Here is a 16,059-nt window from a genome sequence, read left to right on the forward strand (position 1 = left end):
ACTCCATACAGATGCAGCTTACTGCCTGTTAGTTTCATCATCATAAGGAGTAATTATTCATTTCCATTCAACTGAACAGACACTGAATGGTGGGGACACTCAGAATATCGACATCTGATTGGGGAAGTTGTGTACTGCATAACTTCAATTACATTATATTACATTACATTTATGTGGACAATGTTTCCTGCAATGCACAACTTATACAACTGTCCCTGGCTGCGCTGTATTTGGTGGTACAGTGTGGCTCCAAATTTAAGAGGCCTAGATTCTCGTGGGCAAAGTGTATATTCAGGTTCAAGAAACATTTATTAAGCTGCTACTGTGCGTCAGGCATTGGGCTAGGTGCTTTTCATACATCTAACCATCCTTCTATTTGTGTGTGTGTGTGTGTGTGTGTGTGTGTGTGTGTAAACAAACATGAAAGCCTGTTATTCAGAACAGAGCTAAGTTGCAAACTAGGAGACCTACAGTCCAAATTGAATGCCCAAACTTGGGTTGGTTTGGCTGTGCATTTAAATGTGGCATCAACATTTTAAAAGAGGGAACTTGCATATAAAACTTCACATGTCCAGGGGCTCCTGGCTGGTTCAGTCGGTTAAGCATCTGACTCTGGATTTTGGCTCAGCTCATGATCTCAGGGTCGTGAGATTGAGCCCTGCTGGAAGCCTGTGTAATGTTCTCTCCCTCCCTCTCCCCAACCCCTGCTGCTAAAAAAAATTCAGATTCCAGTATCTCTCGAAAAATTAAATGATCTGGCAATAAAGGCCCCATAGGGCCTTCCATCCACCTTGGCAACAATGGGCGGGCCTAAACAGCAAGTACCCTTCAGTCAAATACAAACTCTCCTGTTTGCCTCAGTCCCCGCCACTCCCTACTGTCGCCAACACAGAGGTCTAGAATCAGGTACCATTCATCATTGACTATGTTGTTGTTAGTGTTCTTCCTGGGAGGTTAAGTTGCCAGCAAAAACTTTCTTATGTCCACATCTCTTTTAAGAGTGGAAAAGTGAAAGATGAACCAGGATGGCCACGTTTCTCGAGAAACTGGTGCACCTTCCTTCCTTCGCTTATGTTACCTTCCTAATGTGGGTGCTCGGATTGCTGCCTCTCAAGTGGAAAGTGTCCAGGAGACGGGGAGAGATGAGGAAGAGGCTAGGGGTGGGAAGAGGGGTTTAAACTTTATCTACAGGAGTGCCTGAGTGGCACAGTCCATTGGGTGTCCGACTCTTGGTTTCGGCATGGGTCATGATATCAGGATTTTGAGATTGAGCCGCACGTGGGCTCCAGGCTCTGCATGGACTCTGCTTGAAATTCTCTCTCATCCTCTGTCCTTCACGCCGCCCCCCCGCCAGCCACTGTCTCTCTCAAATAAATAAAGTCTGAAAAAAAAACCTTATCTTCAGTGATTTTTTTCTTTTTAAGGGTGATCTGAATAATAAAAAGTAAAATTTTTACTTTTGTTACATCTAGATGAAGGGAACATAGTATTGTCTCTACTCCATGTGTTTTGAATGTTTCCCATTGAAAACGTCAAAATCAAAATGGAAATTGCTCAGTGTCCTCAGTGTGGGGCAGGTGCAGTGCTGTGAGTTAGAGGGGGACTGGCAGGGAGGTTGGGCCTTGAAAAATGGGAGACTTTTTGAACTATAGGGTGAATGGCTCCAAGACCAAGAGGATCCCCCAGCAAAGAGACAGGGAGGAGAGGGGCGGAGGAGAAAGCAGGGCTCCTGGGGAGGCTGGAGAGCTTGCAGGGAGGTGGTCATGGACCAGAAGACAGAGGTTAGGGTGGGGACACACTAACACCTGGCCTCACTCACCCTCACCCTGCCAGGTCCATCCTTGGCTCTGTACATGGCCGGCAGTGTTTCTAAGGATGTGAGCCTATTTTTAGAGCAGAGATTTATTTCTTTCCATTTCAACTGTTTACTTCTGTCCTGGGCTTACAATTCTGCTGATTTGTGTTGCAAGGGAGGACCACAGCTCTCTGGACCAAACTTGACTGCTTCCTGCCTGGCCAAGAGCGTCTTCTGGCTCACAGGGTACCATCTGGGGAGCAGGGAGGATTTTAGGATTTAGTGGGGTCTGATGCGAAGCAAAGTCGTGTGACAGAAGTCCCGCGTTCTCTTCCTGGGTCTGCGACTGACCTGCTGTGTGACCTTGAATAAGAACATTGCCCTCTCTGGGCTCCGGGGGGAGGGGATTGCTGTTGTTTTGATTTTTCATCATTACAATGTCAATACTATGTCTGATGTCATAAGGTTGGTATGAGGATTCAGTGATGTGCATAAAAGCATCGAGTGAGCGATGTGTGTCCAGGAGGGACCCCATAAATGAGAGTTTCTTTAGCTGCGTTGTGTACATATATGCAGGGGGTGGGTGAGGGAGGGTTAGAAGGTTTTTAGGTGTCCTTTCAGCACTGGGAGTCTACAGTTCCAGGTTTTCTCCTCTATTGTTTCTTCCTGTTGTTCATGGCCCCTTGTTCTCAGAACTCCTGATGCATTATGGATGAGGAAAAACATGTCTGCCTGAGCCTTACCTCCCACCTACCAGCTGCACGATTCTGATTGTCCATTTCTTGTTTTTTTGTTTTTTTTGTTTTTTTAAAATTTCATTTATTTGACAGACAGAGATCACAAGTAGACGGAGAGGCAGGCAGAGAGAGAGAGAGAGAGAAGCAGGCTCCCTGCTGAGCAGAGAGGCTGATGTGGGACTCGATCCTAGGACCCTGAGATCATGACCTGAGCCGAAGGCAGCGGCTTAACCCACTGAGCCACCCAGGCGCCCCTGTTTTTTTTTTTTTTTTTTAAGGATGTCTGGACCGCAACCTTTAAGGACCTATCTCATAGGATCCTTGTAGTGATCCTTGTAGAGGTGATGCCCATACAACACTTAGCACAGTACCGGCCTGTAAGAAGCCCTCCACAGAAAAAAGAGCTATAATAATTATTTGGGGCCCTGCAGGGAGACTGCTCCTTCCCACTGCTGTTTCTGAGGCTATAACGGGCCATAGCCTCCCAATCACGGACTTCAAAACCAACCCACAGAACCCGATTTCTTTATAAGGTTGGGATTATCTCTACCATCTTCCCTCCTGCTAATATTTTAATCCTTTTACTGAGACACTTTAGAAAAATTCTTCCTTTTCCCCAAAGCTTCGTTATCAAGCAATATTTACAAGGAAATTCTTGGTTTCTTTCTTCCTTCCTTCCTTCCTTCCTTCCTTCTTTTCTTTCTTTTTTAGAAGATTAGCATGGATGGTGAAACTCACCTAACAACTTCAAAAGAAATTTTATCGGGAAAGAACAACTTGCTGGTCATTCCCCATCCCAGGCCCTGGCAGGCCCCAGTCCACAGGTGCTCCCAGGAGGTGGTGATTAACAGCACAGGCTTGAGGGGCGGGACTGGAGGCTGGAATCCCAGCACTGACTGTTACAGCCTGGGTAGGTTACGTCCTCTCTCCAAGCCTCAGATTCCCCATCTTTAAAATGGGTCCCATGACCAACCTGTCAGAAGATTAAATGAGATCATCCACACAAACTATGCCCATGGCGCCACCAGTAAACGTTAACTACCTACTGATCCCCTAAGAACTAGCACACGGCACCCGGCACAAGTCACAGTATGACCGGTGGGTCTTCGATGTTTCTCTATGTTGTTCCTTTCCCCACCCCACTGCCTGGCGCAAAGGCGAACTGAACCAGGGAGTTGGCTCGGTGTCACGGCGGCATCCACTTAACTCCAGAGAGACGAGAAAGGGCAGATCCTCTTGGGGAATCAGTCAACAGTGGATACTTTTAGCACAGGGAGCATTCCTCTCCCGCGGGAGTCCAAGGGCAACAATCTCATGATAAGCTCGAGTTTTTCCAGGCCACAGAGTGAGAGATAGAAAGTTTCAGGGACTTATTTTTCCCCCTTGCTTTCTTTCTCTCTCTCTCTCTCTCTTTTTTTTTTAAGTGCACAAGCTTGGAATCCTCTGCTGCAAACAAAGCCGCTTTCCAACTCCGAGTACTCTACTCTGTCACGTGACCCCGGGGCTTAACAGTTGCATCACTGAAACCCTAACCCCCTGAAGTGTCAGCTGAATTCAGGTAATCAGACTGCCGGGTGCTGCTCGTCAAACCGTAGCTGGTTAAAGCTGGAGGGGGTGTCAGAGGCATCCAGGCTGACTGCTCCCCTTTTTCAGAGAGGGAAACCCAGCTCCAAAGAGGGAAGACACATGCCTGAGTTGGGAGAGGAGCCAGGACCGAACACGGACTTGTGCCTTTCAGGTTGCTTCCAGGAGGAAAGGAGGGTGATTTTGTATCCAGCACTCGCCCCTACAAAAGCAGAGCACATCTGTGGCTCAAACTCTCTTTCTGAGACCCCCGTGGGGCTTCAGATTGGCTCTCAGAACCATATCATGGCTCCTCACTGCCTAGGGTGGGGCCCTGGACAATTTACTTCACCTCTCAGTTTTTTCAACTGCAAAATGGGGCTGATAACAGCGCCTGCATCACAGGATTATGGTGATGGTGGAATGTATGAAGATTTTCAAGGTGCTTAGAACAGTGCCTGGGCATAAGAAGTGCCGTGTATGCCCCTGTTAAACAGAAAAGGAAGTAGAAGCTGTATAGAGTGTCCCAGACAGGGCAGAGGACCAGGGGCCTGATCTCGTTCTGCTGGGACCTGTGACCTAGAGCAAACTCCTTCTCCTCTCTTGGTCAGTTCCTGCTCTGAAAGTTGGGGGCATGGGCTCTCCTGGTCCCATGAGGCTGTGTCTGCAAGTCACAGGGATGGTGCCAAAGGTCTAAGCCAAGCATCAGACCTGAAGGGGACAGGGGGAGGTAGAAGAGCCTTCTCAGGACGGGAGTATAGCCCTTACTGCTCCTCCCGGATGGCTGGCACCAAACCTCTCCTGGTCTGCATACCTTTGGCCTCTCCCTGTGCTGGCCTCAGAACACGGGCCAAGGGCAGGTGAAACAGAGCTGGAATGTTTGTGCTCTCGGAAAGTAGGGAGCCCACTAGATCTTTTTGAAACTCACACACTGACTTGCAAATCAGGTAATGGAGACATCTCCATGAAGGGACCAATTGTGTGGCAGGAACAAAAAAAAACTCCACTGGTCTCTGTTATCTCCTATCTTCTCTCTGACTTCTCTCTCCTTGTTCTTGGACTTAGAGAGAAAGGGGTCTTTGAAAATGTCCATTCTGAAACCACAATGGTATGAGAATCACGGTCTCGATTGCTCAACCCTTCTCCAAATCTGAAAGCACATTTATTTTCCTCCTTTGGGAGTGGAAGCTGAGAGAGCCCTTGGAGCCTGTCTGGAATCCGAGCCTCCACACCCTGGTCCTATGACGGGGGCAAGTTAGCTTTCTGGGCCCCAGGTTCTCTGTCCCTCCAGGGCACCCACCCTCCTGTTGATCTTCTGGGAGGAGGGTAGGGGTGCTGGCTGTGTGAGGGGGGATTTGCTATCGAGGCCAGAGACCTTGATTTACTGGGGGAGCCCTTTGCCAGGTTAGAGCTGGAAAGGAGCTCCCAGCTGGGGGTCCGAGAGGCCTTAGGTAAGGGCTATACTCCCGTCCTGAGAAGGCTCTTCTACCTCCCCCTGTCCCCTTCAGGTCTGATGCTTGGCTTGGACCTTTGGCACCATCCCTGTGACTTGCAGACACAGCCTCACCGCACTCCAACCCCACCTGGAGCAAGAAGGCCAGGGACAGAAGGCTTTGCTCTTCATTGCGCTGGGGACAGCAGGTCTGCAATATGGTGGAAAGCTTGTGGGGAGGGGCGGGGCCCTTCCTTAGCTTCGGAAAGGAGCGCTCCCACCAACCAGCCAGGCCTTCCACCTCCCACCCATCTCACTGGCACCTCCTTTGGTCCATCTGTCCTCAAAGCTCCTGAAACCAGCAAGTCCACCAAGTCTCTGCCCCTCAAAGATTCCTCGGGCCTATGGAGAAAAGTCTAAACTCTCCAGTTCCACCCCATCCCCCCACCCCCACCACCTACCAACCCAAACCTCCTTCCAAGGTCATCTAACCCCCACAGAAACCGCACTGAGATTCTAATTACCACTGTCCCCAGTTGCCTTTTGTATGTGAGCTTTGCACGCGGCCTCCATTGGGCCTAGAATTCTTTGTTTTTATTCTTGACTCAGAAAAATCCCAGGGCCCAGGGCCCCAATCGCCTGCTCTGTGAAGCCTCCCACCAAGAAGAATCAGTCGTCTCCCTGAGCTCCCTGTCTGTGCCCGCGGAGGACGCTGGATATCATGCTTGCGCTCCTCCAGCCTGAGCGGACTGACACGGGATGGCAGGGTCCCCGCCAGGCTCCCCTGTGGTGACCCCCACAGGGCCTGGTACCCAGCAGGTCTCTATGCCATGTTTACTGAGCTGGCAAAAGTCGCTGCATCCCCTTTGGTTCTCACTTTTTAAAGCTGCTCGTTTGCGTACAGTGGTCTGGGATTGAATTAGAACAGAATCATCTCGCAGCAATAAAGCTGGAAGCCTGGTTATTCCTTGCCTATAGTGCTTGTTTTTCCCGAAGCCCAGGCTTCAGGGTAGCAGGAGTGCAGGGGAGGGAGGAGGAGATCCAGGGTTCACGCACCAACACTGCCTTCCAAAGCCCTGGAGCGGCATCATCAGAGGGTCCATCTCCTCGTGGCTGGGTAGGCGGATAACATGAATAGCAAGAGGCCCGTCATTCTACAGGGCCTAGGACCCAGGACCCCTAGACTGGGTATCTGGGTTTTCTAGAAAGAAGACCTTTATTTGAACCTGGAGATAAGGTCAGGTTAAAAGCACATGGCAGCTGAGCCCTGAAGGGACTATTCAACTCCATCATCTCATGGATGGGGGACACTGAGGCCTAGGGAAGGACAGCGACTGGCCCAAGGTCACATGAAGAGTAAGAGACAGGCCCAGGGTTGGCGCTGGGACAGCTAACCTCTAGTCCTGCATTTCTCCCTCTGCTCTGGCTGTGATCACTTGAAGGTTAGTGCAATGGTGGAGTGGTGTTCTTTTCTTCACGGATCACTGTTAAATCACAACTGAGCGATGACAGGTTTTCAAAGAAAGGTGTGAAATGCTCCATTTTTAACTAAAAATATACAAAATGGAAAATTCAGTTCCTTCAGTAATATTCATTATGTACTTTCTCCGGACTGAGCATGGACCTGGGGAGCTGAGTATAGATAGAGGAGGAAGGCCCCTGTCTAACAGGCCACCTGGGAATCCCTGTCTCTGCCCTGCTCATGGCTCCTTTGTGGTTGGTCAAACCACACACCGGACTGGGGAGCCTCCTGCCCCTTGAGCCTGTGATCCTGATGGCAGAGGCCAATTCTGAGCATTAAACATGCTTTTTAGATGCGCCAACCGTGAAATGCAATGATAAAATTGTGTCCCCCAAGGGAAAGGGACACTTGCAGCACTTCATTCTTCAGTTAATTCCTTCTACAACTCAGGGTCCCTGCGACCCTGCAGCAGCTAGCTGGAGAGAACGGTGGAAGTGGCTTTTGCAGACATGCTGCAGTTCCAGGAAGGGAACAGCACCTTGCGGGGCTGGTTCTCTAGAAGACTCTACTTGCTCTGAATCTGTGTCCAGCACCTGGTGCTATTTCTTCACTAGTGAGAATTCATGGATCCAGGAATCATGGGTAGAAATGGAAGATGGCCTCCTCATCACTGTGACCCCTAGTGACATGTTTGCTTCCTATCCCTGTGACCTTATGTTCTTCTGACCTGGAGGTCTTAGTCCCAAAGGGAGGAATGCTTCCACCGGGAGACACAACATTAATTCCATTGGACTGGACATTGAGACTGCCACCCAGCCCTCGGGGCTCCTTATGTCACTGAGTCAATAGGCACAGAAGGAGTTTCTCTACTGATCAGGGTGGGAAGTCTGCCCCTGTCCCTTCCCCAGGTGGCCACTACCCCATGACAGAAGTACGGAAGTGTCTGCCTGCATCCAGAGACTGCTGACGGGGCCTCTTACGAGTGCCATGTCCTGTGACTAGAGTCAGTGGAAAACGACAACAGCCCAATCCAAGTAGGTTACCATGGGCCCAGACCCTTCAGGAATGAAGGTTTGAGTCATCCAACCAGGCAAAGGATCATGACCAATGAGGGGCTTGCTGAAGGCAAAGGGAATACAGAATGGGTCGTGGAAGAAGGTAGTTACAGCGGCAACAACCATGTGACCAGTTAGAGAAACAAGGAGTATAATTGTCATGAGGGTTTCCTCCTCATTTTGTTTTGAATGTGTGTGTGTGTGTGTGTGTGTGTGTGTGTGTGTGAGTGAAGCAAGTATCTTTGCTTTTTTCCCCTCTCTTACTCTCTTATCATGTAGCATAAGAGGTACTGATTTTATACCGTAGTACTTAGGCATTGTTAATTTCATACCATAGCCCTTGAGTATTATGGGATACCAGGGACAGGACCACTTAAGGACTTCACGTCCTCTTCTGGACTCCCCCTTCCTCTTACAACCTCGTTACTGTCTTTATAATGAGAGAAGTAAGGTTTTGGATGTGTATGGCTGCAAAGTGGGCAAAGAGTAGACTTGTGATGGTTAATTCTATGTGTCAACTTGACAGGGCAATGGGGTACCCAGACATTTGGTTAAGCATTTTTCTGGGCATGCGTGTAAGAATGTTTCTGGATGAGATTAACATCTGAACCTGAATAAAGCAGACTGCCTTCCCTAATGAGGGGGGCATCTAATCAGTTGAAGTTCTGAATAGAACAAAAATCTAGACCCTCCTGACCCTCAAAACTGCCTTGAGTGGGGTAACTGGTTTTCCTCCTGCCTGCAGACTCAAACTCAAACATTGGCTTTGCCTGGTATTTGCACCTGCTGGTCTTCAGACTGAAACCACACCATCAGCTCTGCTGGTTCTCCAGGCCTTTGGACCCAGGCTGGACCCACATGGCCAGCCCTCTTGGATTTCCAGCTTGCTGACTGCATGTCTTGGGACCTGTCAGCCTCCATAATCATGTGAGCTAATTCCTTACAATACATCTCTTCCCTTTGTGAATATACATGTTCTACTGATTCTGTTATTCTAGACAACCCTGACAAACACAACACACACACACACACACACACACACACAGCCCCGCAAAAGGCAGTGTTATTCCAGGGTCATTGCTACAGAAGGAAACACACAGACCTGCAAAGGGCAGTGTTATTCCAGGGTCATTGCCACAGAAGGAAACAGGAAGAAGTAGCTATGGGAAGTCTGCCCCTGTCCCTTCCCCAGGTGGTAATGATTGTGTCCCCGCATCTGTCATGACGTGGTCTCCTTTCGTGCCTACTCACGTCAGGGTCCAGCTCATCCAGCTCATTTTCCAAGGTCCTGAGCTCTTCCTCCGTGAGGGCTCCGAGGATTTCATCTTCATCCAGGTCCCGGTATTTCTCTAGCTCTCGTCTGTACGACATGGTAAGAGAATCTGTGCTTGTCTTCCGGCTTTCTGTGATCTATGACCTACCGGAAAGAGAAAAATCTTAGAAAGATCTTTCTTGGATTTTCTCTCTCAGAGCAAATCAATGCTTGGTGGGCACGCGGTGGCCCGGCACGCTCTGTGAATGGTCAGGAACACTCTAAGTCGGATTAATTCTCCATGCAAGGTGAGAGTCCTGATGGCATGTGACTGACTAAATTGTAATTGACGATATTGGCATGGCCATTAATTCCAAGGAAACGGGGAACTGTAAATGGTTTGTGAATGCCTGAAAACTATTTATTCTTTAAGTAGTTCTGGCGTTTTTTTTGTTCAAACGCCCCCCACCCTTCACCCCCTGCCCTGAGGGAAAACATGAATGGTGGAAGGTCTGCCAAAGCTGATTTTGTAAGTGGAGGGGTGTCAGTTAACACCTGCTTCCTGCAGGTCCTTCCCCTACAACATCTCGATCAAGCCTCACAGAAAGCAGCCAGCGATAATCGCCAACGTTTACCACCACATCCAAGCCCTGGGTTAAGCATATCACAAGGATTTTCTAATTTAACCTCTGAGGGAGGTATCTGTTGTCACCCTCATTTTATGGATGAGGACATGGAGCTTAGGGAGGTTGAGTGACTCACGGGAATCATGCTTCCAGGAAGTTCTAGAACCACCATATGTATCCTGATCTGCCCTAAGCCCTCTGTCCTCCCTGTTGGCTCAACGTGTCTGGTCATGGGACAAGCCCAGCACACACATCACCTCCTCCGTGAAGCCTCTGTGTCCCGTCACTAAGCAAAGCTCACTCCGGCCCTCGCGCTGGGTCCGCACTCTCCACTCAGCTCACATCCATGGCCTGTGGCGTTCCCCACTGCCAGGGTGCCAGTTTGCCGCATCCCCCTTCCCTCAGGGCCCAACCCCAGGGCCACACATGCAACAGGGTGCCTTTTACTGAAATGAACCTAATTACAGTTCTACCTGCATCAGGCAACTCTGGGCTCTTCTCCTTTCGGAAAACGTTAGCTTGCTGCAGAAGCTGCCAGCATCGTTGTGTTTGAGCCTGTTCCCCCCTTAGCCCTCCTTTCTGAAGCTGACAGGCTATACAGGGAGCTCAGGACTTTCCTCGATGCTGTGGAATGGAATACACTCCTGTGTATAGCTGTTAGGGGTTGAATTGTGCCCCCCCCTCAAATTCATCTGTGGAAGTTCCAGCCCCCAGGACTTCCGGAAGCCAGCACCACACTGTAAGGAAGAATGTGACATTGCTTGGAAATAGAGTCATTGCAGACCTAATTCGTTCAGTTTACACAAGGTCGTACTACAGCAGAGTGAGATCCCCATCCAAGAACTGGCAGCCTTGTAAAATGTGGAAATTTGGATAGACACACACTCGGGAACATTTGTGAGGCTGAAGAGACCAGGGTGATGCTTTCAACAGACTGAGGAACACTGCAGACTGTCAGCAAAGCACCAGAAGCAGAGGGAGAAGCCTGCAGCAGACCCCATGGCCCTTGGAAGGAACCAACCCTGCCGACACCTTGATCTTGGACTTTCAGCCTCCAGAACTTTGAGGCGATACACGCCTGTTGTTTAGGCCATGCTGTTTGTGGTACTTTGTTACGGCAGCCCCAGCAAACGAATTCGATCAGTATCGCCTTCACCAGCAGTTTGTGTTTTTAGATTCCTACGCAAACACACACACGCACATGCACACACACGCACACGCACACCCATGGCTCCTTTGTGACAGGACTGATGGGCTTTTCCAGCATAGAGAGAAAGAGAAAGGAAGGCTAGGAAAAGACAATCAACTCCTCAATCAAAAAGCTGGAATAATTGTTAACTAAAAACAGTCCGTGCACTTAAAGTTCCCTAAGCCGACAGGAAAAGCCTCCATTTCGGAAAGTAGAGAGACGTGTTATTAATGTATGTCTGTGCATGTGCCAGCATATTTGCAGGAGAAATACAGCAGGCCGGTCTGATAAGAGAGGACTTGCTTCCCAAACACAAAAAACCCCAGTGCCATCCTTTTCTCTAAGCATGGCTCAGCTTGGTCTGACGTCTTCCTTTGCCCAGACCCCAAGAATGTGATGTTCAGACCATAAATGGGTCCCCCTTGATTCCTTTCTTTTTATTTCCAAAGAAAGCACAAGCAGCTGACAACGCCTGGTATAGATGAAAACCAAAAACCAAAAACCAAAACCAAAACCAAAAAACAAAACCTTCTGAGAATGCGCGCAGAGAATACCCTAATTTGGCTTTTCTTGAGTGGAACCAGGAAAGCTTCTATAGCCAAGAGGGACACCAATGAAAGGTACAGAGGCTTCCAGAACTAACTCACAGAGACACCTCTGCACTAGCTGCCAAACAGGACAGTAGGAAGAGCAGTTGCAAAGGCACGAGGAGAGAGACGTAGGTGGTGACTATGGGGCCCATGAAGGAGGGACAGGCAGGCCACCTCCAGACGTGCCACCCTGAGGGGTGCAATCATGAACATTCCCGAAGAACTCCCCTGCTTAGTACACACAGGGAAGGGAAGTTAACATTCCTCTTACACACTCCAAGGCACTGTTGAATTAAAAAAATCCTATTTCAGAGGTATTAAAGGCCCTTTCTTTCCCAGGAATGTTACAGAGCTACCGGACCTTCTGTTAAATAAGCTGAGAGGAGCGGAGCGCCCCTAAGGCCAGCAGGAAGTTGTCAGCTTCAAGCCACACGCACCTACGTGGCTCCCAGAATGGGCTTCTCTAAAGCAAGATTCTCCTCCTGGGCTCAGTGATGTGGAGAGCTGGAGGTGGGGAGGGACAGGGTAGGAGGGGGGTGAAAACCACGTGTGCAGAGCCCATGGTAAGCTTGACATTAAAATGTGGCTTAGAGGGGGTGCCTGGGTGGCTCAGTGGGTTAAAGCCTCTGCCTTCGGCTCGGGTCATGATCCCAGGGTCCTGGGATCGAGCCCCGCATCGGGCTCTCTGCTCAGCAGGGAGCCTGCTTCCTCCTCTCTCTCTGCTTGCCTCTCTGCCTACCTGTGATCTCTGTCTGTCAAATAAATAAATAAAATCTTTGAGAAAAAAAAAACTTAAAAAAAAATGTGGCTTAGAAGAGATGATGTTTTATAGCTGGTAATAAAAGGCTTCCATTTCCTAATAAAAGAGGTGCCCCTGATGGACACAGAGCTGAGATTCAGAAGGCTCTGGTTGGAGCGCTGGTTATGGTTGTGACTCTCTTGCTAAATGCCTCCCTTTCTCTGGGCCTCCATTTGCTCATCTGTAAAATGAGCATAAGTGGACTGGAACATTCTGCTTGTAACCTGTGCCTCATGGAGCCCTTCAAAAACTGAGGTGCCCCTCAGATGGGTGGTCTTTGAACCGTGAGCAGGGAGACCTCAGGCTCCTTCAGGGCCCCTGCTGGGGGTTCTATAGGAAAGGTGGAGTGAGGGGGCTCACCTTGGTTTTGCCCAATGTGTTTATTGGGGCTCCATACCAGATTTTCCTTGAAGAAAGGGGGGGGTTCAGCTGCGGAAGTAGAAAGTTGCCAATCATGCCGAACAGTGAGAGAGTAATAGTGCTTGTTCCCCCCATAGTGTGTCGTGAAGGTTAAGTGGCCTCAAGCAGATCAGGTACAAAGCCTGGGGCTGGTGTGTGGTCATCACAGCTCCACAAACGCTAGCTGAGACCATGAGGTTGCTGCCCCCTGCTGCTGCTGCTGCTGGGCTTGCCTTCCCATCCCCCTCCGCCTCCCCCAGGCCCTATCAGCAGACTGTAACTCCCCTCAGAGAAGGACTTAGGTCTTATTTGTCTTCGTGTCCCCAGTGCCTAGCCCTGTGCCTGGTAAATGTATTAGTAGAGAATGAGCACATTCAGGTTTCAGTCTAGTGTCCTTGGGCCTTTGGGCAAGTCTCTTCTCCTCTTGCATCCTTTGGGTCTGAAAGAGCTGGGAACCCAAGGCGGGGACAGCAGCAGGAAGGGGGTGATGATGAAGTTTCCGGCATGGCCCACCTGAGGCGCCTCTCTTACCTGCTTTATAAATTGAGTTCTGAGTAAGAGCTGGTAAGAAAAACAAAAGAGTGGCTCAAGAAACATAAGACACACGGCAAAACTCGAGTTTTCCACAGCTAGAGTCTGTGTCACCCCAGCCAGTGTATTTGGCCACCTCCCTTCTCAGCAGCCGAAGCCTTAGACCACCGCTCCACGTGAAGATATAGAACTTACAGGCTGTGCCAGGAAATAAAACTAGGCAGGTTGGAGAGTAAAAATTAGTGGGTCAAGGGCTGAGGCCATCCATCAGCAAGCTTCAGAAGTGAAAGCTCTCGGAGTACCAAATGCACTTTTAAATCTTTTGTGGGGAGCAGGTCCAGTCACTTCTGCTAATGGCTTTTCCAGCATCCGGCCCCACGGGAAAACTCCGGAAGGAGGCGCTGGAACAGCATCAGGATTTATGGACTGCGTTTCCCTGAGGTCAGGAGGGGCTGAGTCACAAGTTCAAATGAGTATTTTCCAGGCGTGCCGTCTTCTTATCTCAGCACAGTGAACATCAAGATGATGGGTGAAGAAAGGCTGATTTACAAAGCTGATGCATCATACTTGATCTTCTCGTGTCTTTGTCCTTCTCTCTCTCTTTTTTAAAGATTTTATTATTTATTTGAGAGAAACAGCATGAGAGGCAAGAGGGTCAGAGAGAGAAGCAGACTCCCGGCTGAGCCGGGAGCCTGAAATGGGCCTCGATCCCAGGACTCCAGGATCATGACCTGAGCCGAAGGCAGATGCTTAACTGAAGGACCAGGTGCCCCATGTCCTTCTCTTTTGGAAGACACTTTGGTCAAAGAGATTTTAGGCTTCATCACTGAAGCCTGTCCCTCTCTCTTCCCTTGGCTTTAGGGACACAAGAGTGCATGAGATACCCTCTTGAGAGAGCTGTCTTCCCATGGCCCTCCTTCATGAGGTACCCCTAAGGGCAGCCATGCTTCACAACATGTGACACTTCCTCTCAGCTGATTGGACAAAGTGGGTGCCCGGCTCAAGGGCAACGGATTGCTCGGCTAGTCAATGAGCCATGAGGTGGCTTAGAGTTGGGTGAATGAGCTTTTATTTCTTGGCATCTGTATTAGTTCCTGGGATTGTCTTAACGAAGTACCACAAACTGACTGGCTTAAACAGCAGAAATGGTTGTCTCTCAGTCCTGACAGCTAGACCTTCAAAATCGAGGTGTTGGCAGCGTTGGCTCCTTCTGAAGGCTCTTTGGGAGAATCTGGTCCCCGTCTCTCCCCTTGCCCTGGGAGCCCCAGGCATTCCTAGCTTTGAGCGGGTGGTCTCCCTGTTCTGGACGTGTTTGTGCCTACACATCCCCTTAATATAAGGATGCCAGCCATACTGGATTAGGGCCTGCCCTTGGGAGCTTATCTTAACTTGATTGTCTGCAAAGACCCTACTTCCAAATAAGGTCACAATCACAGGAATAAATGCTGGGGCGATACAATTCAACCCACAACAGCACTGAACAGGGCCTCCAGGAGAAAGGGAGGCAGGTGGCAGGGGAAGCTGGGGGTGAAGAGACCGCCATGAGCATGTGGAAGCTGAGGCCACGAGGGAAGAGACATCTAGGGGAGTAAAAGTCTTCAGAGGAGGGTGAAATCCTGGGATGAGAACGAGATAGAGAACGTTGTGTCCCCAGAAGGGCCCTGCTCCTCCAGGTCTGGGTTGCTGAGGCTCATGCTGGATTCCCATGAGAACCCCACCCTCCCACAGTCCTCGGGAGGCCCACCCTGTCTCCCACATGCTACCTTCCCTGCGCTCAGGCACCTTGAATGAGCCCTGCTCCTTGTAGCCCACGAGAGCTCAGACTCTCTGGGTTTCCCTCCTTCCTTTCTGCCCTTCCTTCTCCGTCACCCCAATGACGCATTCATTCTCCTTGGCCCATGAGTCCCCTGGGCTCTGCCCTCTCCTCACATCTCACACTTCTCCTGGAGCTCCTCATCTTCTCCTGTGTGGATTCGGTTACCAGTGATAAGCTGATGACTCTCAGCCAGTGTCTCCAGCCCTGGCTCATGCCAGGCACTCCTGGAGCCCCCCAGGCCCCACATGCCCAACGCTGAATGTGGACCTGCCTGCCCACCCCCACCTTCTCCTCCTGGGTGACCACCGGAGCAGCCTCAGTCACCCCTGGGGCCAGCCTGCACGTCCCCTCCCCACTCCCCTCGCTCTGGTCAGTCCCCACGCCCGCCAGTCCCCTCTCTCTCTCTCTTATTTTTTAAACATTACAGTGATTTTGCGATTGTGATAAAATGCATATAACAAAATTTACCATTTTTTAAAAATTTACCATTTATTTACTTGACACAGAGAGAGAGAGAGAGAGAGAGAGAGAGAGATCACAAGTAGGCAGGGAGGCAGGCAGAGTGTGGGGGGAAGCAGGCTCCCCGCCAAGCAGAGAGCCTGATGCGGGGCTCGATCCCAGGACCCTGAGATCATGACCTGAGCCGAAGGCAGAGGCTTAACCCCCCGAGCCACCCAGGAGCCCCTAAAATTTACCATTTTAACCTTTTTAAGTAATCCGCTGGGGGGCATGAAACACAGTCGCGCTGTTGCGAAGCCATCGCTGCTGCCCATCTCCAGAACTTGCTCTGAAACTCGCCCCATTAAGCACTAA

At 50.1% G+C, this 16,059-nt stretch overlaps 1 protein-coding gene across 1 annotated transcript in view; it reads right to left on the reverse strand.

Moving 5' to 3' along the window:
* The window catches only part of TMOD1 (tropomodulin 1), an 84,535-nt gene that overhangs the window by 54,678 nt on the left and 13,798 nt on the right, over positions 1-16,059 (reverse strand). The window contains exon 2 of the mRNA XM_032306625.1: positions 9,296-9,461. Coding sequence (XP_032162516.1) covers positions 9,296-9,415 — 120 coding nt within the window. The 5' untranslated portion in view covers positions 9,416-9,461. The remainder of the gene's footprint in view (positions 1-9,295; positions 9,462-16,059) is intronic.

The sequence above is a fragment of the Mustela erminea genome, chromosome 12 (assembly GCF_009829155.1).
Source record: "Mustela erminea isolate mMusErm1 chromosome 12, mMusErm1.Pri, whole genome shotgun sequence".
Classification (NCBI taxonomy): Eukaryota; Metazoa; Chordata; class Mammalia; order Carnivora; family Mustelidae; genus Mustela; species Mustela erminea.